The sequence below is a fragment of the Anser brachyrhynchus genome (assembly GCF_964034855.1).
Source record: "Anser brachyrhynchus genome assembly, chromosome: 24".
In the NCBI taxonomy this organism is placed as follows: Eukaryota; Metazoa; Chordata; class Aves; order Anseriformes; family Anatidae; genus Anser; species Anser brachyrhynchus.
Genome location: NC_137717.1, coordinates 5,133,055 through 5,156,868, shown reverse-complemented (window position 1 = coordinate 5,156,868; position 23,814 = coordinate 5,133,055). Strand labels below are relative to the sequence as shown.

The 23,814-nt window shown below is 46.7% G+C and overlaps 1 protein-coding gene across 2 annotated transcripts in view; it reads left to right on the top strand.

Moving 5' to 3' along the window:
• LOC308182319 (uncharacterized protein) overlaps window positions 1–23,814 on the top strand; it is a 238,935-nt gene that overhangs the window by 174,855 nt on the left and 40,266 nt on the right. For both annotated transcript variants that reach the window (XR_013941752.1, XM_080566733.1), the window contains one exon: window positions 15,729–15,798. Coding sequence is in view for 1 of the 2 variants with exons in the window: in XM_080566733.1 (XP_080422859.1) it covers window positions 15,729–15,798 (70 nt within the window). In the remaining variant the exon portion in view is untranslated. The remainder of the gene's footprint in view (window positions 1–15,728; window positions 15,799–23,814) is intronic.

Below are 23,814 nucleotides of genomic sequence, written 5' to 3'. Positions count from 1 at the left end.
CTCCAGGAAATGTTCCTCAGTGCCATCCGTCACCCGGTGACTCAGCCGGCGATGTGACGAAAAGAGCAGCAGCAGCGCCTGGCCAGGTGGGGAGCGAGGCAGCGGCTTGGTGCGATAGAGCTATCACGGCCAGAAATCTCCGTCAGGTCCCTGCGGTGCAAGGTGGTGTTAAATCTAAGCTGGGGGGAGAGGGGAGGTACCGAACACGGAGCACCTCAAGTATGAAAACATCAATTAATCCCCTGTTTTCGCTCCTGCGTCAGCACAGTGCCCCAGGGAGCCTCGTCCGCCCCTCACCAGCAATCAGCCTATATCAAAGCATCATTAACCATTGTCAAGTCAAAGACATTTTGATTATAAACGAGTCCTAGCGCAGACTTGGAAATGTTTTGCCATTTGCACTGCGCAGTCCTGACATGAAACGAAGCAGCACATGAATTTCTGTCCCGAAGGCTCTGTGGGATTTGCCCCATAACTCCACCTCCTTTGCTGCTACCTGCAATCAAATATTTATTTATTGATATTCAAGAGCTCATAAAATGCTAGGAGAATAACTCTGGAAACACCATTAAGAAGTCGTGTAGTCCACCTCTCTACCCACAGAAGGATCAATTTTAATATCCACAACAGATATTTTTCCTAAACTGCTCCTACAGACCTTCAGTGATGGAGGTGGTATGTTCTCCACAAGCATCCTTTCTAGTGCTTCACCATCCTTACCGATATTACTGCTACATGGTTTTACTGTCTGAATCTGCCTCCATGCAATTCAAATAAGCTCCCTCTTGTCCAGCTGATGAAGGATTTTGCATTTACTGGACAAGAGGGGTTGTCACAATTCACCATTGGCAGGTTTACATTTCACTTCAGTGGAGCTCATGAAAGTCTGCAGCCTGAAACGAACATTGATTTTTCGGAGTGTGTCTGGGTTTGCTTTTTGTTATCGGGATACGTCTTGCAAAAGTTGAACTAGAAGTTGAAATATCTCTCATATTTATAAATCCAAACCTTTTGGCACTTTGCTGTTGTTATTGCTAGTGGACATACTGATGATTTTGGTTTTTAAAATAAGATATTTAAGCAGAAATTGACTTTTTCCATGGAAAGTTTAATCATGACGCAGTTTTTCTATTTTTTCAATCCAAATTTTAAGATGAAAATATTTGACTAGCAGTAACCAAAAAGGGTTTAATGGAGTGGATCTGTCTGGAGTGTCACAAGTTTTCACGAAAACTTTCAAAAGTTAGGGGGGGAAGGAGGTCTTTGCCCCTACATTTATCCGCCAAGATAAACAACCTGATCTCTGAAGTACCAGTCATGCAGGGGCTCTCTTCAGATGCCTCCTGTGAGTAAGCTCTCAAGAAGATAAATGGAGGTTTCCCAGCCAGCAGCTTCTCACTTCAGAGAAGCAGTGCATAGGAAAGCTCTGTGCTGCACTGGCCTTTTCATTACTTTTGAGTGGCACTTTTTTAAATACACGGCTGTAAACATAAATTCCCCTCACCCCCACCCCTACGCTTCTGGAGGTGGGGGCAGAGGTTTAGCAGCCTTCTCCCCACCCTTGGTCCAGTGGCTGGGACAGGAGGAAGGTTTCTGCACACGACATCCTGGTGGCTTCTGGAGGAAATATGTCCTGTGTCGTGAGATACTGCCCGAGGGAAACTAGGCATGGGTGAGGCTAAGCTACTGGGCTATGTCCCCGACAAAGCCATCTTCATCACAGCTTCTCGTGTCCCAGAAGACCATTCTGGACTCTCCCAAACTTTAAACCAAAGTCTGAACCTCTCACACACTCATTTTCTGCCCCTGGCTTTCTGTTGCTACCACCAAGCCTCTTCCTTTGTATCCATGCCTGTGACAGGAGAACTGCAGGGAAACATTTTCTTGAAAATGTTATGATGAAAAAAAAAAAAAAGAAGAAGAAGAAGAAAATCAGTTATTTGAAGTGGCTGGGCTCTGGAGTGTAGGAGCTTGTTTGTTATTTATTTGGATGAAAAAAAAGCACAATTCATATTGTTCACAGCAATGAGGTGACAGTAATGGCCCAACATATGCAAAACATATGCTTTCCCATCCGGCTGCTGAAAACAGCCCTTATATTTTTATTCCAAGGTCAAGAATTTACCAGGGTGTACAGATAAGCTTGTTTTCATCTTCAGTGAGGAAAGACTGGATGTGAACAATTTCAGAAGCATCCCCTGAGTCTTATGCAGGCAGATTTCCCCAAAGAACAGCTTCTCCGAGCTGCCATGCACCAGGCATCTTCTGACAGTGAACCACGATGCATGTGATCTTGTGCCCTCCTGGATGCATTCACATAACTCATATTCCAAAACCGGGTGCTGTGCAAAACAGACAGAGCTGGGATAACGTAGGAGGGACAGCAGTTTATACTCAGACAACTGCAGTTGAGATCATTTGGGGGCCGTAATTACCAGGGCAGGAAGAAGGGCTGTGAAGCATCTGGCGTCTCTTCTGCTGGTCTTCAAGGCGTTCAAACCATGCCCAGGCTGTGCACAGACCAGGATGAAGTCGGTTTTGGCTGGGCACTGGGGTGGCTGGAGCAAGAGTCTGGGCTAACAGATACAGATGGTCCAGCGAGGTCTTCACGGCTCAGGGTAGACCCTTGAGCCTTGCTGCTCAGCAATGGGGGAGTTAAAGTCTCTTCACCGCCGATGCTGACCCTGAAGAAGGTTTAGTATGTCTCAACAGTGTTTACTACAGAATAAGAGGAGGTTATTCCCCTCTTCTGCAAGGAGGAAGGAAAGTCTGTCCCTTCCCCGCCGGGTGCTGGAATCACGACTCTGACAGCTTTCACCAGAGGAGATCCATGACTGCCACTGTCAGTGGCCCTGCATCAGGAGCACAGTAGTTCATAGTCCTGCAAGCTCGGACATCTTCAGACGTCAGTGATTTCCTCGTGACCACGAAGATCTCAGAGTGCAGCTCACCGGGCAGCTCCAAAATCCAGAAAGCTAGCACGAGGCCCAGGCACCACTCCAAAATTGAAATGAAATTTGCCTGGGATGCTGCAGTACGCAGGGAAGTTCTGGACTGCCAGACACTGCAAACTACAGCACAGGAGATGTCCTTCCTTCTGACAGTGCCCGTCTCCAAGTTAAATTCTCCCGTTAAACTGTTGCGGTTTGCTTTTCTCTTCACTTAGATGCTGAGTAGAACAGTTTCCATCACATGGCTGTGTAAGTGCATGTATCTTTTTTCCCATTTATGAATGTCTGCTGCCTGATCCTTTTTTTTCCATTTCAAGAATGGATTAAAAGAGTCCTTTTAAGAAGCTGGAGCATGTTTCCAAGGCTAATGCAGCCCCAACCAAGCTGTGCTTTCATCAAGGTAGTTCAGTCTTCACCGCAACATCTCTTAGGCTTATTAAATCAACCTGGTCTCCTGAGGGATACTTTAAATGAGGGTAAAATACCGCATTAAGCAGTCCAGGAACTCATTTGATTTAATTTCATTTTTATTTAGTTTCTTTCTCTGTCTCCTCTAAGACATAAAAAAGAAAGGTTTGGAGATGTTCTAAAGATGCTCTTTTAAAGCATCATTGAATATAATAATTCAATGAAGCCTTAAGAATCTGCCTTTCTTAATAGTCACAAAAACAGTGATCTAGCCTTTCTTTCTACCTTTTCTCTTTCCTTCTTTTACCGCATAGACGTGATGGCACAGAACTGTGACAATGTCTCTTGTTACTAAACTTCCATTAACTTTTGCAAAGTGCATAGTGGAGCACATTTGCAAGAATGCTGTAAAACATTAGACTAAACAGTAAAAATAAATTATACTTGTCAAGTAAATGAGCAAAAGACACTGCTTGATACATTACCCAGCTTTTTGCTGAGGGAATTCCATATATGTGCAGCACAGATTAACTTGCCAAACTGTTGGATTTAAGTTTTTGTTTTTCCCCAGCAAACTTCTTGATTGTTAGTGCAAATTGAATTGTGGAGAAGGAGACTGGCATCACGCCGTGTGCCCGTGCCTGTGTTAGTGCCTGTGCCGCTGTGGCGTGCACATCTGTCTCCAAATAAGTTTGATAAAGGCAAGTGATAACGCAGGGTGTGACATGAGCCTAAGGTAGACATCCAGGAATCCAGTCCAGGAATGGATCTACAGGAAATCATGTTTTAGCTCTGCTCTTCCTGGAGTGACCTGCAGACACTGCTCTGTCCCTGGCCCAGTCAGGCGTGAGCCTGCCCTTCTGGAAATTGTGCTGCTGCTGCAGGTGTGGATGCTGCAGTCGGACCTGGCTCTGCCTCCTCTACACCTTCTTCCCACCTCGGGATGAGGTTCTCAGCTGCTGTAGGGAAATGTGCTGGTAGTGATCAGTACTCCTGATGGGCTGGAAATGACAAGACAGGGACAGACCCATGGCTTTTCCACGGGTCAGCTGGCCTGGAACAGCCTGAAAGGTGGAAGAATAGGAAGGATGGGGTCACTGACATCAGCCCGTGGGGACATTTTGCTTTCTCTTTTCTCTGTGGCCCCTGAATTGCCATTCAGTAGCTCAAGCGCCTCATCTGAATTCAGCGGCTGATGGTCCTTATCTACATTTCATGCAAATCAGCCCAAAGACTGGATTCTGGCTGCTTTCCAGTTGAGGTTAAAAGTCTCTCTGTCTCTTGCATGCCCACACCAGCCCTCTGGTGGTCTTTAGAAACAGTTAAACACACACATGTCTTAGCACGAGTGACTTCTGAACCTTGGCTTGGGGAGCAAGGTTCAAAACAAGACAGTGCTGAACTGCGCTGCTGCGTCCTGGGCCTGAGCTACCTCCCCTGAAGGACCAGAAAGTGATTTTTGGGGGCTAGTTGGGCCTGAATGAGCCGTTTGTCCTCAATTCCATGTCTCAACAGCTCTCCCGCTCCCAGCCCTGACCTGTGTTTTTGCAAGACCCCATGGATGCACCTCATCCTGCGGGGGTCCCGTGCCCTCCCCAAGCCTTGGTGTGTTCCCAAGGAGATGGTACATGTTTCAGCTGCTCCAAAGAGCAGCACAGACAAATGCATAAGGCATTGGCAGGAGAAAAGATGTGCTGCTCCTAATTCATTCAGCAAATCACCTGCTGCTCCGTGCCTCAGTTTTCCCAGTTTTTGCCTGTTTAAGCTCTTTGTTTAGTCTCTCTCTTTGCATGTTTGCACAGTGCCAAGTACAGAAGGTGCCTGGTTTTGCTTTGAGTTCTGAAATGCTTCCATAAGGCAGACAGTAACTCTTCAGTGTCAGTGTTTTAATTGCCAGGATCCCTGAGGTTTCTCTGCATACCCCTAGCAGAAGCCAGTGCACGGGGCTGACCTCTCCCTGCTCGCTCGTTGTGCCTGGCAGACTCTTTTCAATTATTTTCTCCCCATGTTGCTGTTTACATTTTGTGCTCGCATCCTTTTTCAGCATTTCCAGTCACCTTCCAGCAGCCCGAATGCCTTCTAATCTGAAGTATATTTCAGCCTTATCTCTATCAAAGCAGAAGGGTAGGGGAGGCATCCTCATTCCAGCTGCTCTTCAGCGACCTGATCCATAAGGAGGCTGAAGCCATCAGCTGCTCATCTCAGCTTTCACCGGAGTTTGAGTAAGTTGCAGACGATTCTTCTGTCAAGAGCACTGAGGACAAAATGAAACTTTCTCTTTTTCAGGGCTGCACGTTAATCTCTTCTCAACGTGCTTGGAAATGATTGCGTGTCATGTTTCATTTCAGGCTGTCAGTGAGTTTACTCAGTCCCCTTGCAAAGAGCCCTCCTGCGGCAATCCGATAGCTGCGGTGTGCGATCTCGGGGGGCAGGTCAAGAGCCTGGTGCTTTGCTGAAGCAATTGGGTTGGTCTCCATCTACACCAGTGTAAACTGGGATTGGAACTGGGACTCACTCTCTCTGTAGAGCATTATCTCGGTTGCCTCCTGTGGTTCCCCTTGTTCTTCTCTTACTTTCTCCACATGTAAGTGGGGATTAGGACTCCACTCTGCTCCTCTCTTCCCCTTCCATCCGTACAGATCCGTCCATTTCTCTCCTTGGCTAAATGGATCCTGAGCAACAAATCCCTGAGGGTCTCAGTGGCTTTATCCTTGGCCATGGCCTGGTTGGGGTCTGCTGGTAGAAGAGGTCTGTGCCTGGCACTGATGGGTTACAGAAGGGCCATTTCTTTTGAAAGCAGAGTGAGGCCTCGTGTCCTTATTTTCCATCTTCACGTTTTCCAGTTTTTACCCAAATCCACCAGGTTCTGTTTATTGTCACCTGGAACATTTGCTGATTTTTTTTTATATTAATCAGCCTCTGAGTTGCAGCCAGCCACTGCAAACAAAGCCCCACTGTCACACTGACAGTGAGAACTCACTTCTCTTAGGCAGCAATAAAGAAGAGGTGACAGAGAGCTGAGTGCACGGAACAGGCACCCCTATATACACACATAACTGTGTAATTACTAGTATCATTGAAATGATAGGTATAAAGACCTAGTTAGCAACGGAGCCGGCTCATTAGCATAAAAACTACAAGCACAAAAATGCACTGAAATGACAAATACAAGGAAGCCATAAGAGATTTGCATTAAATTAGTGACTGCGTGCGAGATGCTATTTAAATGGCAGGTGACTAGAAAATTTCTTTCCCTTTTAGTGTAAGAGGCTGAAATGTTCATTTTCATGGTAAACAGTAACTACACATCGATTTCTAGCTCTAAAGCATCTCTACAAAAAGCACTCACAGTAAGTGGGGTTGGAGTCACTGAAATCAGAGGACTAGCTTGCCCTACATGTCTCTGGAACTAAGCAGCACAGCTTGAATTTCTTTCTTAGACTTGTTAAAAAAACTGCAGTGACAACAACAACAACAAAAAACCTTGTGTCTGGAGGTGGTAAATCAATTCGCATACAATTATTTGCGAAAGCGATCTGATGAATTATTGCAAGCCAGAAAGAAGCACGTGTGAGGAGGAACATCAGGAGCTTGCAGCGAGCTGAACGTGCCCACCGGCTGCTCCTCCTCGCCTGGGAGCACGCTGCCTTTCTGCAGCACGGAGGATTGGGGTCACATCGAACAACTGGTGGATGGAGATTGCTCCTGCAGCTTGCAGATCTCATTTGTGACAGGCAGCCAAGTAAGATCCTAAATCTGGGTTAGAGAATAAGGCCCCCCATTGTGCATCTGTCCCCTGACTGCAGGAGTCCTTCAGCCTGCTGGAGCTCTTTGTGCCCCAAAAACTCAGCACGGAGTCTGGGCACCCCCAGGGTCTGGCACAAATAGGGCTTCCCAGGACTTCCAAGCTCTCACCTCTGCGGCTGATTTGATGGAAAGCCGATGGCCTCTGTGTTGCTGCACCCCTGGGAACCTTAGGGCCAGCGCCAACAACCACCATCACACCAGGAGCAGGTTTCTGATAAGAGAAAGCCTCATGCTGAAAATGCAACTGAAAAATCCTTTTTATCCTGGCACCAAGGCAATGGCTGAGGTCCTAGAATGGTGTTGGGGATGCTGGGGGGCTGCACGAGGGTATGGCTGCTGAGCATGGCCACCCTCTGTCCATTGCAGAGGCAAGCTCCAACCTGAGGACTTACCCCTTATGCCTGAGAACACACAAAAACTGCAGGTTAGTGCATCTGTTGGAAGTTAATTTGCAGTTAATGGCACAGGCACAAGCTCAGTGTAAAGGCAGGTAAATCAGTGTAACCATGTAAATCCCAGCTAGGTTTCTCCCAGGCATATACCGACAGAGCAGCACGTGCACAACTGGGCTCATAACCACCGAGCTGTGCTGCTAGAATTAACTACCACAACTTCCTGACATAGGAAGGCTTTAAGTAAGAGCTTTTGAAAAGGTTATCCTTAGATTGAATGAAGTCGTACCCTAGCACATCACTAAATGGTAGCTATTTTTGGAATGAAAAATGTCACTTCTTCCTCAAAACGGACCCGTCTGGAACTGGTCACCAGACAGTGACACATTAGAAGACTTTTTTCTCCCCAGGTTTAGCTGGTGGTCGCTGTTCGATGAGTTGCTCAGGTTGAGTTCAACCATGTAATTTGCAGAGAATTGTTTGAGTGGCTTAATATGTTGTGAATCAAAAGAAGGAATTCTACTCTCGGTAATTAAGATGGAATGGGTAATTATTTTTCTCTGTCTGGAAGTTCACTTTCTAAAGAAGGAAGGAGGAGACGGAGCTTTCAAATGCTTTTATTCATTTCACTGCAGAAGTAGTCCTTATTTGTACCCACAAATGTTTGCACACACTCATTTGTGTCTTCGCTAGCAGGCGCAGAGTGCCTTTGAAAACTGAGCCTACCTAATGAGAGGAGGCAAACATGGGCTGGTGCCGAGCAGCAAACATGCAGCTGCTCTGCTCTATCTTTCTTCTACAGGTTCTCCAAGCGCTCGACAAATTTTAAGATCAACCACAAGAAATGCTAGCGGGCAGGGAAGCGTTGTAAACCATTTTTAAATGAGGAACTTAAAATTTGCGCTGCAAGGCACAATTACTCAAGTCGCTTGGCTGATGAGCAGAGGGTACAAATGGGTAGCCTCAAATTCCCAGCCTATACAAAGCAGCTCTTCCAGCTAGTTATTCTAGACATGTCAGCAACACGTTTGACCGCTCTGGTGTCTCTATTTATTTGCTCATTCTCTGTAACCTCAGCCTGCCAAGCCGTGCATCTGTTTGGGCTGCTGTCAATCACACGTCAATTTTTATTTGCCTTGGCTCAAATCAGAGCTGGTGTTTTGACAAAAGGCGGAGGGAAGAGTGGCTGTCAAAGCTCCGAAGGCAAGAGAGAAAGGCAGAGATCTAAGACGCGGAGGGGAGGAATGGGGTATTTATTATCACAGAATGATGCATCCTTGTGCAGGAGATACGATGAGCGGGGAGTCGCAGTGAGAGCGGAGCTGTGAGTTTTGCGGGTGGCTTGTTTGTGCCATTTGAGGAGGTGCAGCCGAAGTGGTGGGCTTCAGTCTACGGCAAAGCAAGGAGATCTAAGCAGGGCTCCAAAGAAAATTCCCCCATTGCATTCCCCTTGGCAAGCCATTGCTTTGCCAGTTCAATCTGGGGACCTGCAGAGGGTTGCGCCCTTGCAGCCGGAGCTGCTGCACACACCGGTCACCTCCAGCTGTAGTTTTCTGCCTGGTGCTTGGGGGACCCCCTAAGCCCAGCCCGATCTGGGGGCTGAAAGAGGAGTGGTTGGGTGATGGCATGCGAAGTGATGCAGTGCCGTGGCACAGGGGTGGGGGTCCCACGGCAGCAGGGAGGCTTCCTGGAAGCATCCCGTGTGGCACGGGTGACACCGAGCCCCCACTCCCTGCTGGCTGCGAGCAGCTTCCCCGGTGCTTTCTGGAAGCTGAAAAACCCAACCTTGTGTTGACTTCGCACTCAGGTGGCTCTTCTCCTAGTGGGGGTCTTTAAACCTGTGTAGGAGTTACTTTGAGAGTCTTCACAATTTCTCCTTTTTTATTTTTTTCATTCCGAAATGAAACTCTTTCCCCCCAAAATTTCACATAACACTCTAAGGAAATGCAATAGCTTTGGGGACCACTCATACCTTTTGGTTTTAATGACTGAAATGTCTCCTTCCTCTTTCACTTTTTAAAACTGAATGTCATTATAATATCAGTAGGGGGAAAAAAAAAAAGCTAAAATGAAAAATCACTTCAAAATGGAAAATCAAAACAATTCCACTCTGTTTTTATTTTTTTTTCAAATAAAGTGTGATTGAAGTTGACGTGTTCCTGAGCAACATCTCACTCATCATAAAGTGGCATTTTCTGTCAGAACAACATTTTCTCACAAAATGAGCACTCAGTCTGGGATTCCTGTATAATGACATTACATGTGAATACGTGGATCCAAATGTAGAGAGGAGACACAAATTATAGCTAACATGGACCAATGATTATTCTTTTTTCCTGCAGTAAAACAAAATAACCTATAATCAGCCAGAGTAGCCAGGGACTTCTGCTCAATATCTTCATGAACACAGCAGATACAATTAGAAAGCTGTAGCTCTCTCTTGAAAATAGGGGCAATGAACCAAAACAATTGAGCAAAAATGGGTGCCAATAAGAGCTAAAAGACTACGTATTTTTGGTTCAGTGGCCAAATGGAAAAAAAAAAAAAACAAAAAACGTTCTGAGTTAACCTGAATTGAAAGAATTTCAATTTTTCCAGTGAAGCAAAAAGTTGAAAAAATTAATAGCAGAGTGCTTTTTTTAAAAAAAAAGCTTTTTTATTTTCTGTTCAATTTCTTTTTCATCCAATTTTCGGGGACATTTCAATGTCTATTTGATCAATCCCAATCTACAGGTTTGAAGTAGAACAATGTGAGCTTTGACTGAAAGTTTTTTGTCTGCTGCCGAGCGGGGTGAGGAATACCAGGTTGCAGAGATGTGGATTGTATGAGTCACGCTCCAAAATAAAGGGTTGATTCATCTCACCTGAGGATCAGCTCCCCTGTCCTTGGTGGGACCGCGTTATTTTGTGCTGGCAATCGTTCAGCAGCAGCGCTGGGGACACGGCGCGGCCTCACAGAGCAGGAGGTTGAGGACAGACCTCTTCGTTCTGGTTATTGGAGGCTCAGGGAGGTGCTTGTGTTTGGAAACATCTAACAGTGGAAATAACCAGGCCAGATGCCAGACTAGTCATCAGGGAATTCTTTAACACTGATTTTTATTTTTATTTTTTCTGCAAAACAAGCGGATTTAGTCACAGCAAATTTTTTGCTGAATCCATATGGATGTTCCCGAATCTCCCATTTTAGAAAATTCTGAAACATTTAGAAAGCTCAGATTCAACATTTAGCAGAACTTTGCTTCTTCAAGTTTCCTTTTAGAAATTGTTTTACATTTCCCTAATCTGTCATCAAAAGACTGGGAAGCAAAATAGAATATCTCTTTCCCAGATCACCATAAAATGTATTTAATTCAGAATTCGGTGTGAAAAAAAAAAAAAAAGTAGATAAAATGTTTAGTCGTTATGAGTCTGCTTCCTGTAAACTTAAGTAATACTTGGCCAGCCAAAAGCAAAACCCCTTTGCCACCCGGAGCTGGCCAGGGGAACTGACCGGCTGGACTGGGTTTTGCTTGCTCCCTGTAACGCCGGTGCCTCGATCCGCCTGCAGCCCAAGCACGAGGAGCACAAGGGATTAAATCCCAAGGAGCCCCGGGGAGCGAGCTGATCTCCTCCAAGACTGGCTTAAGCCTTGTGGTTTTCCAGCGCTGGCACATTTTTAGCGTTTTAGGTTGTAGTTATAAGAATAGATTTTCTTGCTATCCGAAGAAATGCTCGAGCTTTCTGCAAATCCTGCCCAGCCTAGGTCTCGAGGGGCTCTGTCTCCTTGTGGGGCCTCCGAGGCCATGGTGCGTGTCCCTCACCCCGCAGCGATGGTCTGCAGTGAGCCCAGAGCAGCTGGGCTGGCTTGGCTGCAGCCCTCGCTCCTGTCACTCGTTTGTGCCACTGGAAGGATGAACAGTGCTGATTTTCACATGGCAACGTCTTTCTCCAACATGCTCACTGAAAGGCGTTTGCCCAAATCCTCCCTCTCACCCTGAGCTCCTTCCCACCCCTACCTGCAGCACTCCCCCCCAGCCGTACTTGGTTTCCCAGCAGATGACTCCGTAGCTGGGTAATTCACCTAATACCCAACTTACGGCAGAGTTTTGTATCAGGTGCTCTGTGCGGCAGGGAACATAATAGCAGCTGACTCTGTTGTAGTAAGAAGGAAAAAAACTAAGCTCCTTGAATTGGATGTGATGTGAGTGCTTTCTTTTCAGTAAATCAAGCTGTTATCTTTCCAAACTTCTTCTCAGCACCTTCCCTCCCTAAATCCTCCAAGCCTTCGTGTTTTTGAATATGATATTCCTTAGGGTACGTAATTATCAAGAAGTTGCATACATAATTTAAACAGAGACCTTTTGGTTCTGTGCCTGGATGGGCTACTGACATTTCCAAAGAAAATTTAGCTAAACGCTGGGGTAAAGCTCCCACTGTTCTTTGACAAATTCAAGATCTTCGTTGTTTGCAAAATACTCTGACCTTAGCTTTACCCATACCACCTAGGGGAAGGGGAAGAGAGAGCTATAAACTCCGTGAAGTAAAACCAAAAAAATAAATAAGCAAAAACCCTCTAAGAGAATCTGTAAGATAGAGAAGCCCAAGGACTTGATGGTGACTTGCCCTGAGTCACTAGGAGTAGGGCAGGGTCTGACCGGAGCTCTGGGCTCCTCTGCTGGGCTGGGAACCATCTGCAGTAATTCAGGTGCCCAAAAGTAAAGCTGAACCACACAGCTACTCCCTCTAGCATCTCTTGTTGTGGGTGTGGAGGAACTGAGACCCCCAAGGGCTGACTCATCTCCCCTTATATTTGTCATAGTACCACCTCGAGTACCTGGGACTGTGATGAAGTGAAGATAAATGCTGCGTGCAGTTGTAATCCAGTGTTTGCTCTGGAAGCTTGGCTGAAGCTCCTTTAAGAAATGAGGTGCAGGACCCCTGAGAAATGAAGGCCTGGGTTTCCTTTGGAAGGAGGGATAGGCATGCGTCAGAATCGGGGCCTGGATGAGGGCTGGGGTCCGATGTCGGTGCTGTAAGGCTCAAGGGTAGGGCTGCAAGGTCTAGACTTGCTTGAGAGTTGCACCTAATAAAGCTTAAGTCACTCAGCTGGTAAGTAATTAGGGACTGGGACCCAGCATGTCTTGAAACTTCTTCCAGAGTCCCAGTTTGAGCTCTGAAACCTGATGTGCTGGGGACTCCAAAGGATGTAGGAGTTTTTTGTGGTTTTGAATAGTTCACCCCATTTCAGGCTTTACAACCCAGTTTTGCACTTAATCCTGTCCTGTAGTGGCTTCTTCAGCCACAGCTGACGTTTGGAAGGATTTTAACTTGCTGCTTTGCAGGCTGTTTCTTGCTTGCTTGTTTCCAGAGAGTCTTTCCCTTTATAGTAGTTAGCATTTAAATGGAAAGTGGACGGGGAAGAAAAAGCAGCATTTTGGTATCTCACAAACCAGATGCCTGAAACAAATCATTGCTTCGTGGCCAGCTATTAGCGAGCAGGGATGGATAAAGAGATGGCGCAAGACTTCTAGGTCCCTTTGCTGCTCAGAACATGTTTCTGAGGAGCTTTGCAGCCTTTGCTGGACCCACAGAGATGGGATAAAGTAGCAAAAATCAACTCATTGCCCAGCAGGAGTCCTGAGAGCAGCAGGAGGCATAGAAATGAGGAGGGATCGAAGATGTAGGCTCACAGCTCCACAAAAATAGGCAATTTTGACCAAGGTGGTGTACTTGCAGAGAAGCAGAGGGGTGCCAGTCACTGGCATTTGCCGTCTTGGCTAAAGAGAGAGTTGTCAAAACCGAAAGGGTGAGTGAGTCACATCTGCCTTGGGACCCCTTTTGTATCTGATGCCATCTGATGTGTTCATTAGTGGCACGGATAGCAGAACAGAGATCAGGGTATGGAGCTTGTGAGCTATATAATGAGGGGAAGAGATCCAAATCTGCTGGAGGACATGGTCTGTGTGCAAGGCAAACATGACAAATTGGAGAATCAAGATGAAAAAATGAAGATGTGATTGAATAAGGACAAGTGTCAAACCTGCACCTAGGCAGGGTGATCCATAACTGTGGGATGGAGAACAGCTGGCGTGGCAGCTGTTGCGCAGGAAAGGATGGGGAACTTGTAGCTGTTTTCAAACCATGCATGATTCAGCAATGCCAGGCATAGAAAAAAAAAAGGCAAATGTATGAGGAAGTTTGAATAACATCAACCCCAAGGCGCATGGGTGATCCACCAAGAAGGCCACATGTGCTTCTGTTTTTTAATTCCATACTTTAAGAAGACTGTGGACCAGCGGGAGGGGAGTAGGAGGATGGCAGTAGGGCCTATCAACAACCCTCAAAACATGGCCCAGAATACAGTGAAAATGCTCAGCCTAAAGAAGAGATGGCAAGATAACAGTCTTCAAACACAAAAAAAAGACAAACAATAAGAATTCACTCTTCGTGTTGCTGGTGAGCAAATGAAGAGGAAATGGGCTTAAACTGCAGCAGGAGAGGTTCAGGTCGGGCACTGGAAGGTCTGTCTTGGAAACTGGTGGTGACACGAGCTGGAGTCGATTGCCCGGGGAAGGTGCAGAGCAGGCACCGCTGCGAGGCTGCAGGAGGCTGCACAGGCGTCTGCCGGGAGTGCCACGGCCGCACTGCCTGCCTTGGGCAGGGGAAGGACCTAGCGACCTCCCGAGATCCTTTCTGCCCCTGTTTTTGCCCATGGCTTCACGTTGCTGGTGTTTCCCAGCTCAGTAGGACTTCTGGACAAAGCCCTGCCATCGGAAAATAAGCTCTTCCCCGCTGTTTATCAGAGTGAGCGAGAAACCATTGCATCAGAATTTCAAATGTAATTTTACTGAGCGGTCAGCACCTGAAATATCCGAGGCTTAAATATGGATTCAAACATAGTCATTTTGGTTCTCAAAATTGCCATAAATGCAGATGTCTGCGTGTTGTAAGATGCCCAGTAGAGAGCAACAGGCTTTGTTTAATTTGTGTGCTGTGGGGCACGGTTCTCACTACACAATGCAGTGCAGGTTAAACACACAGAAACAGAGGTTAGCCACCCCTGCTCTGGGCACGGAGTGTGGCTGTACCTTGCTACTGAGCTTCTCAGCACTTTGCAGACATGAGAAGGATTTTTGTTTGGGTTTTGAGATTATTTTACATCACAGTTCAGCATACAATGTCTTTCTCTGTTTCCCATTCCTAACTCAGGTACAAACTATTGAAAAAAAAATGTGACCAAAGATAGGAGCTTTCTCAGCTAAAAAAAATATTCCCAGTTTGACCTGGAAGGCTTATGAAACTGCAAGTGGGATAAAGCTCTCTCCCAGAAGTCCAACCCCCTATAGAAATGCAAAGAACAGAGAGCTGAGAGCTGTTCAGATGACCTGGAGAAGGTGTGAATCAGCTCTAGATCTTGGTTATTAGACCTTCAACTTCTACAGTAAATTATATGTATGCCTATTTTTAACCTAGGTCGTGCAGCTGCCAGTTTTATGTTAAAAAATGTCAATAAAATTCATCCCAAGAGGACTGGGTAAGCTCTGTAGAAATACTTGGGATTTAAGATTTGAGATCCATGGGAAACTGACATTCTGTATTAATTTATTTTCTGGCCATCCAAATAACCTAAAAATAATACAAATACTATAGAAATATGATTACAAAAATAATAAAAAGCTCAAACTAGAAGATTTCAAAAGTAATGAAAATTCTGACCCTATTCTTCTGAAGTTATTGAAGCTGCTCTCTACTCCTGTCGAGTCATTTTGTTTTGATGAAGTCAGACCTCTTCGTGTTGAGACTCTAACAGAAGACTTCACATCTGAAATTCTAACTTTCCAACAGTAAAGGGATTCTAGAGAATAAAAGTTATAAAGGAAACTGAAACAAAACCAGAAGTTGCGATGAGCCATTCTTCTCGTATTGAAGTCCTTTGACGTCTTTGAAACTAAATGAGAAAATGGAAACAAACGGTTTCAAAATTTTGCACGTCAGAAATGTAACCGTGAGTGATGTGTCCCCATGAAATGTTTAGATTGTGGCAAAACTGGGTTTTCTGGTTAAAACCGTTCCCTCCAGTGTCTCTACCAACACAAACGCTGAGGTGCATTGACAAACTGGCACTTGAGGGCTGACCTGAGTCCAGGGTAACTGGGGGAATGACGCACCCTGTTTTCGTTTTATGCTGCAGGGACCCAAGTACAGGAGACAACACGGGCCAGCAGAAGTCGGTGGCAGAGCTGGAGGACAAGAAAGGAAAGGTGAGTGTTGCCAAATGTCACGAAGGGACCAGGCTGGGCTAAGATCCCTGATCTCCATCATCTTGCAGGGGAGGTTCTTGGAGTGATGCACATTGGTTGTCACCACCACATCTGCGTCCCGCACCAGGCAGTAAGGAGCCCATTATTGTTCAGAAATCTCCTAGGAAGGCATTTTTGTCTGCACATTGGAAGACTGAGCTAAATGCTTGGAGCTATTAGCAAACAATTAAAGCTAATGTTGCAGCCAGCAGAAAGATCCGGGTTAGTCACTTTTCTCAATTTAAATCTTTGAAAATTTTCACAGTTCTAATCAAGAAATAAAAGAGAAAAAACATATAGATGCATATATATATATCAGAGCATTAACTTTGATTGTCAAATCAAGTCAAAAATTGCTGAATGAAGTAAATATGAGGAGAAATATAATAGGCTATTACCACAATATGGCTTGTGGCTTTCGTTTTCAAAAGATGTTCACGCAGCCCTCGCCCCCACACAACACGCTTTGGGATGTTTAAGGGAAGGAAACAGTGATATTTGAGGTTGGTAAAATAGTCAAGTAAAAGGCATAAAAAATCTGCAAAGAAGCAGTTTGTAAGGGGCTGGGTTTTAGACTGGGCCTTTTGTTGGGGATTGATTTGTTGGAGGTCCTTTTTCTGGAGACAAAATAGAAGAGTATGGCATTCGTCTTAAGGAAGAGAGAGACTAGACTAATAAAAATGGGTGGATATATGGATCATAGGTAAGAAGGAGAACATGCACATTGCATGTAAGGAAGATAAAAGGTGGCTAAGGGAATAACAAAGAAAGCGAAATGCAGAGCAGTGCACAAAAATACGTAGAGCTGTTTCATTAGACGAGTGGTTAGACAAAGTAATGACAGCGTGAGAAAAAAACAGAGATGTTCCACGAGGAGCTCATAGGTAGACAGACACAAAATAACATGCTGCATACTTTAAAGTTTTCTTTTTCTCGTGAGTTGTCAAAGAAACAACCTCACTGCCTGTTTCCAAAGGGAAGGTTTGGATTGTGGAGGGCATTATATTTTTTCACTAGCTGCTGACCACAGCCCTGTTTTTTGGTGCTTTGTCTCTCTGTACTTTGGTGCGATGTTGCCAAGAGGAGGGGAGATGCCCATGTAGAGGTTCTAGGAAAAGGAGGGCCGCAGTAAGACAATGAGGCAAACAAACCTTATCTTTGGAGACTCGTTGTCTGAGCAAGGATGAGAAGGGTTTGTTGCCTGGGGTCTCCTGGGAGCTTTCTTCAAGGCAAGTCAAAGCTCCAGAATTATCTGATGTTGTCTAGGAGACAAAGTATTGTCAAACTTGGCTCCTTTTCCTGAACAAAACAATTCTGTTCCGGATAGCCTTGAGCAAGAGGCTTTGCCAGCTTGTTCGTATCAATAGTTCTTAACCATGCATCTGTACAGCACCAAGCACACCAGGGTCCCAGTGTTATCTGGAGACTCAAAATGGAAAGTTCACTTGTCATTGATTGTGGTTTCCTGCATGGCGAGTTGTTTCTGCCAGAAGGGAAGGCAGCCCAGCCTAGTAAGGGCACCTGTATGCTAGGACATCTCCGGCAAGCCCCAGATGTCAGGGCACAGACAGCAAGGGAGCAGGCACAGGGCAGCACCCTCAGGTGCAGCCTGGGCTGCCTCTCTCCAGCTGCTCGTGCTGCACGGAGAGCTCATGAGACCGTGATGAGTTCCTGGAGGAGTGAACCAACCCCGTCCATGCAAACCCTCCTCCCCTGTCACTGAAATTCCTGATGATGGCTTTGTTTTTGCACCTGGCTTTGCCAGTATCTGTTTGACAATCCGGTGCGCCTGGCTCTCAGGATGTCTGCGTGCCAGGCGTTACGGCGCGAAATCCCAGCTCAAGGCAGCAGAGGTTTCAGTGCTGAATGTCATTCCCACAGCTGGCTGCTCCAAGAACCCGAACGTGGGCAGCAAGATGCCCTTCCTGCTCAGCGCGTTGCCCAGACACTGTTGGCTGTGGCTTAGGCCAGGTTTTCCGTCAGTACATCATGCCTGGATTAAACTTCAGAAGCTTCTGCAGAGGCTAGAAGTCGAGATCGGAGCTACAGCAAGCAGCAGCGTCAGGGTCAGTGATTTTGTGAGGCGCAGGGGAGCAGGGTAGAAACCACAAGAATGAACAATTTTATCGCTTCTTCAGAAAACACCATCTATGCCTGGAATAAACAGGCGTGAGCACCGGGAGGCTGCCCCGCAGTCCGAGCAGGGGCACGAGAAGCTTCTTGGCAAGTCTCCAGGCTTCGTGGGAGAGATGCAGTCCTTAGCAGCTCTCCTAAGGAGCCGTGGGAGATGCGGTTTCATTGTATCAGCACATTTCAAAATGTCAGCAGCAATTGGAATCAAATGCTACGGTGCTTTAACAGGCACAGTAGTAGTGTAATAATAACAGTAATATTATTGTGGAGTTTAGTGGCTACATTAAGACGCTGCACTCACAGGGCACACGTGCTTGAGAAGCTTGCCCTGCTGCTTGTTGAATGCCTTTCTTTGAGGCATTAATGGTGATGTACTGTGCATGGCCCTCAGGGCGGCGTGGACAGTGCTCGGGAAGTGCTAACTATCATTGTGTTTGTTGCCTATCACCATCCAGCCCAATTAACCTGACTTCTCTAGCCTCAGCTCTGCTTCCCTGCCACCACCAGCTTCTCAGGGAGTTTATTTCTCTGCCTCTGTGAACATACTCCCTGCCCTATGGAGATGGTTCCCCCTAGCACTGGGTAAAGTAGCCCACCCCTTCTGCATCCTCCACAACAAAAATTCACTGGAATAGGATGTCTCTGACTAGAGTGCAGCACTCCTCCTCCTCCTTTGCACCCACTCGCAGCAGAGGTGCACCGAACATCCCGCAGCAGATGCTTTCTCGCTGTAGCCCAGCTCAGCCCATGCCTGGTGTAGGGTAGAAGAGAAAAACAATTGGGCTCTGTTCCTACAGCAGGCTGGGGCCATCTCAGTTGTGAAAAATGAAAAGGGAGTGGGCCACAAAAGGTGGCTGGTTTGACATTCCCAGTAGTTCCCAGGTGTTCTGGCAAAGCACAGAGGTAGAGCTAAAGAAACAACAAAAGCAACAAAATGCAAATAGAAATGTGACTTGCAGAAGGCGCAGAGACTGTAGCGGCTCTGCCACGTCCTGGTCAGGGGGAAATGGGACAAACGTGGTCCGTCCTGCAGTCCCTGCCTGTCAGACCACACAGGCAGGAGGTCCGACTCTTCTGTCTTCCCCAGGTGGAGGAGGCACACAAAAGGAAGGGTTGAATCTTGCATGAGCAGCTGCAGAGGCGTCTTTGCATTGCCAGTGCTGGGAGTTGGAGCGGAGGCACAGGCTGTGTTTGGGGAGCTGGCCTGTGTTCAGTGCACAACGCTTCCCCACCCTGCAAACTCACAATTCACTTGGGAGGATGACAAGGAAGAAAATGATATTCTTTGGTTTGGATATCATACTAAAAGGGCTGACGTCTTTGAAGGGAACATACAGGAGTAATGCGTATGGGTATGTCTCACAGAGGTAAGCTGCAAAGCCACACAACTCTTCACCAGATAGAAAAAAACACACAGGGCTTTGTGGTGAAAAGGGAGATGGAGCATCCTGCTGACCCATGGAAAGACCACGCTCAAATGTTAACAAGAAGGCTGACTTCTCTGCTACCAGCCAGGCATTTGAAGGGCAGGCTGCATCTATCCTGCATCTATTGTGCAGGTCGGCGACCTGCTGTTACATGCAAATGTGGCAGGGAAAAGGTCAGCAAAGGAGTAAGTACCAAAAGGCTGCAAGAGAAGGGAGAAGGGATCCAGCTGAATGTCAAGGGCTGAAATGAACCTCGTGTCTTCCAGGCAGAAAGGCTGGCAGCCTGAGAAATGATTCTTATTTACACCTGCAAGAACCGGTGCCAGACATGCAGATGACGGGATGGCTGGGCACAAAGGAGTGAAGTATTGACCGGTGGATCCTTCAGAGATGGGAATAGCAGAGGGCTATCAATCCAAGTCACCAAGGGAAGGAGAGTTAACTGTCTTGCACGCACTCTCAGAGACACACACACAGAGACCTGCGATTGCTTTGCCAGTTTGGCTCCAGTCTTCCACTGACTCGTAATTCGGCTACTCGATCATTTCTAAGTAAAGGGCTGTCAGTGCATCCCACCAGCTTGCTCAAACAAGTGCTTCAGCCCCAGAAAATCCCACCAAACCTTTCTGTTCATGCAATGCCAAGATCAGGTTTTCATGTTCCCTTTGTGGTCAGTGCAGCAAGAGATGAGTTTACCAGGAGGTGACCGATCCTTTCCTAACAAAGGTGTTGAAGATGCTGTGGCTGAACTGCCCCTGGTACATCTGGGTTCCTCTAGAGAGCCTACCTGGCCAGCTTTGACATGGATTTGCATTACAACCGTCGATCTTGCTTTCCAAGTCCTATCAGTAGTCTTCATTCAAGAAAATTTATTTTTCCTGTTCTTTGCATTTCAGCGTGGCTGCAGGAAATAGAAATGTTTTGGGGCTACTGCGTTGGCTGTCTCAGAAACCGTGGGTTCCCTTGGTATGTCTTCCATTGCCTTCCTCCCCTCTGTGTCTCCAGATCCTGCCATAACACAGCATGATCGATACTCCCTTTCTCTCATCCTTTCTTAGTTTCCTCCATTTAGATGACATTAGTATAAAGCTTATTCAAGTAACTGTGAAGTTATAGGCTCTTTTCTACCATTTTGGATGTCACAGCTTTGCTAGGATCTGTGAATTTTACAGAAGGTAGCTGTGCCCTGTCCGAGCACAGCAGTGTCCAGGTACCTGCACCACCATCACTGCTCCCGGCCTGGGGTCATTCTGGGCAAGAAGTCCCACTTATGCAGCATTTTTCCCCTATTATAATCACAAGTATTATGGGATCAGCATAGGCATATCCTGAAGGGATGTTATCCTCAGGAAATATCTCTGAAATAAAGTCATGGGAGCAGGAGCAGAGAGAGATGTAGCGGACTGTCGCAATGAGGTTTAGTTTGGATATTAGGAAAAATTTCTTCACTGGAAGGGCTGTGAACCACAATGACAGCAGCCAAACCCACGGGCCACCTAATTTTGTTGAGCTATGGCAATGCTCTCACTAACAGAGACCTGCAAGCTCTACCAGTATGACGATGAGCTAAGGGAGCCCCAAAGTGCTACCACCTATGTGATGCCTCCATTGGCTCCCAGTCAGCAAATGTCTTCTGTACTTGTTCAGTCCCCTAGAAGCAAAAGCGATGCCTAAACCCTGAAGGATCCTGCCCTCGGACAAATCCTCCCTTGGCCTGGCAGTTCAGTGAGGTAGCCACACTCCCCTGCCTGGGGAACACGCTGCTGCTTAAGACTTGCTGAGCAAGCCCTATGAAAATTAACACGTCGTGCCAGGGAGACAGTAAGGGATGATTAATGAACACAACCGGTGAAAGGGGGGGAGGAAGGAATCGGGGGAATAGATTTGCTAAATCGACGGTATATAAAATGTTTGTTCCTGCCTGAAACAGCAAGGTTGGCAAACCCCACCATGGGCCAGTAACTTGGGTTAAGTGAGAAGGCCACAGACCCGTAAATTGTACATCATCTATATTCAGATGTACAGGCTTGTAGCCTCTCTGGTCCAGTGAGCCCAGTAATGAAAGACTTTAGAGCTGCCCACGACGTAAGATCAAGTGCCCTGGTTGTTCCAGCTCTGATAAGATTTTAGATGAGAATTAATTTTGTTAATGACATTTTCAGTGCATACGTCTCCTTCTCATTCAAGGGTTATTGTGTGTGCTTTCTGCAGAAGTCAGAACCTTGAGGGATGTGCAGGAGAGATTTTTATCCCACGAGTAAAAGCAGAATAACTAAACAAAGCAAGGAAGTATTTGGTATCAAAAGATTTGGCCGAAAGAAAAACACAGGGTTGTGCAAAACTTACCCAAAACATTTCTAGTGCTATTTTTATCACATGATTTTTTGCTCAGGAAAGTTGAAACGGAGTCTGCCAAGACACCTTTTTTTCCCCTCTACTGTATATAACTCAAGAGGTTGAAAACTTTATGTTGAAGCTTTTTTTCTCCCAAGTTTAGGAACAGGTATCTTCTTGGCAGTGAGTGTGAGCAGATCTGTATTGCCGATGAGCAGGGGGTTTCAGCTGCTAATTTGCTACTGCAGAAGGGTTCATGAGCATGAGCACAACGTTGTCAGAAGGGCAGAGGATTCACAATGGTGCTGCTCACTCACTCCTAAAAGCAGTACCGTTCCCCCAAGGACAAAAAGTTCAGCAAGTAAAACCCCCCAGATATTACCGTGTCCTGCACTAAGCAGAGCCTTTCCCTGCTTCTGCAGGATGGGCGCTGCTGTCACTTCCCCTGCCACCTCCCTCCAAGCTGCCAGCCTTCCCCAGGTGATCGAAGGTTGGGCAGAGATTCACATCCACAGAAAAATGCCTCCGGGAAGTCAAAACTCAGGGGCTGGAGGACTCCTCCTTTGCATGTCTTATTGGCAATGACTTTCCTCATTCATTAAGGCTGACATCTGCTATCGATATCAATTATGATAATTAATGAAACATTTCACTGGCTGGGGCTGGCATTCTGTCAGCAGTTTCACGCTGAAGGCTGGTTGATGGTATTAGCGGTAGCACAGAGGAGTTATTCAGGTAGCTGTATTGGATTTGGAGAGCAGTGAGATCAAAAGATCTCATCACCATTGGTGCTAGGACCCCCTGTGGAAAGGCAGATGGAAAGGAGAAGGAACCTGTAGAGACATGATGGATGGGCCACCTGCACTAAGGCAGCAATGGGAGGAGCTCCAAGAAAATTGTTTAAAGTCTTCCCCCCTCCCTGTTCTGCCTGTTGATGAACTGTCTTACAAAAATTACACAGCCCCAAGGCCTGGGATTTTCAAACAAGGCCGAGTGCAGGGCTCTGCTTTCTCTCTGTGTTGGACACCTGGATTGCTTAGATGCCTTCGAAGTTCCCTGAAGGTGCCCGCCTGCATCTTGCCCAGAAGCATCCTGACAAATTAGCTTTGTAAGATCAAGATGCCCAGCTCTGTTTGCAGAACAATAAACGCTGGATGTGCACAGGAGCCCTTCAAGGCTGTCCTATATCAATCATTGGGTGGGCTAGGGACAGAGCATTGCATTTCTGCAGTGGAGCTTATCTCAAGGACCCTGGGGTGCTTTTGAAAATACTCCCTGCCATTCCCTTCAGCTTTTTCAGCTCTCCCAAAGTAGAGAGGTTCTCCACAGAGAAGCTTCCAGAGGAGGCGTCCCTCGCCAGCACAACAATTATTTGTTCCAGGAGCGCAGTGGGCAGCCAGGCCCCAAGCTGTCCCACTGCTCTTTGTGTGGCAAACACAATGGACGGGCTTTATAGTCCTCGCAGAGGCATAACACATCCCTTGCATCTCAGCAGAGCTCCCTTGTGGGGAAAAAAAAAAAAAAAAGAGGTTTGGAAAGCATGCATCATTCTTTTGGACTCATCCTGGTTATTCTTGCTCTCCTCTGAAGACAGCCTGTTAAACCAGGTTTGGTGATGTCCCTCCCTCTGCATGGGGACAGTGGCCAGGAGCAAGCACCTCAGACGGAGACACCTTCTGCTATCGACTGTGGGAGCAAACCAAATCCCACACCTGGTGAGAGGTTGTCCCGGGGGACCTGGGTGCAGAGCACTGGGAGCAGCAAGGCACTGCAGGGCTGTACGTGAGCACTGGGAGAACGTGGTTCATTTATTCTTGCATGGCTTAGGTGTACAGTACCTAGGTGCTTTGGTTCCTCTAAAGATGCTCAGCAGGGTTTGCTGCTGTATAGAAACGGGGAGATTAGGAAGGTGGTCCCAGGACAGCGAGGGCTTATGAAGCTCCTTCCGTGTCCAGTCAAGGCACTTGTGGGGTTCTCAGTTACAGTCTTCTTCTCACCATATGAATGTCTGACATTTCATAAGCTGCTTTCTCTTGACAGGCTAAGGGAGATAATTCTGAGTAATTTCCCATGAGAAGTGAGG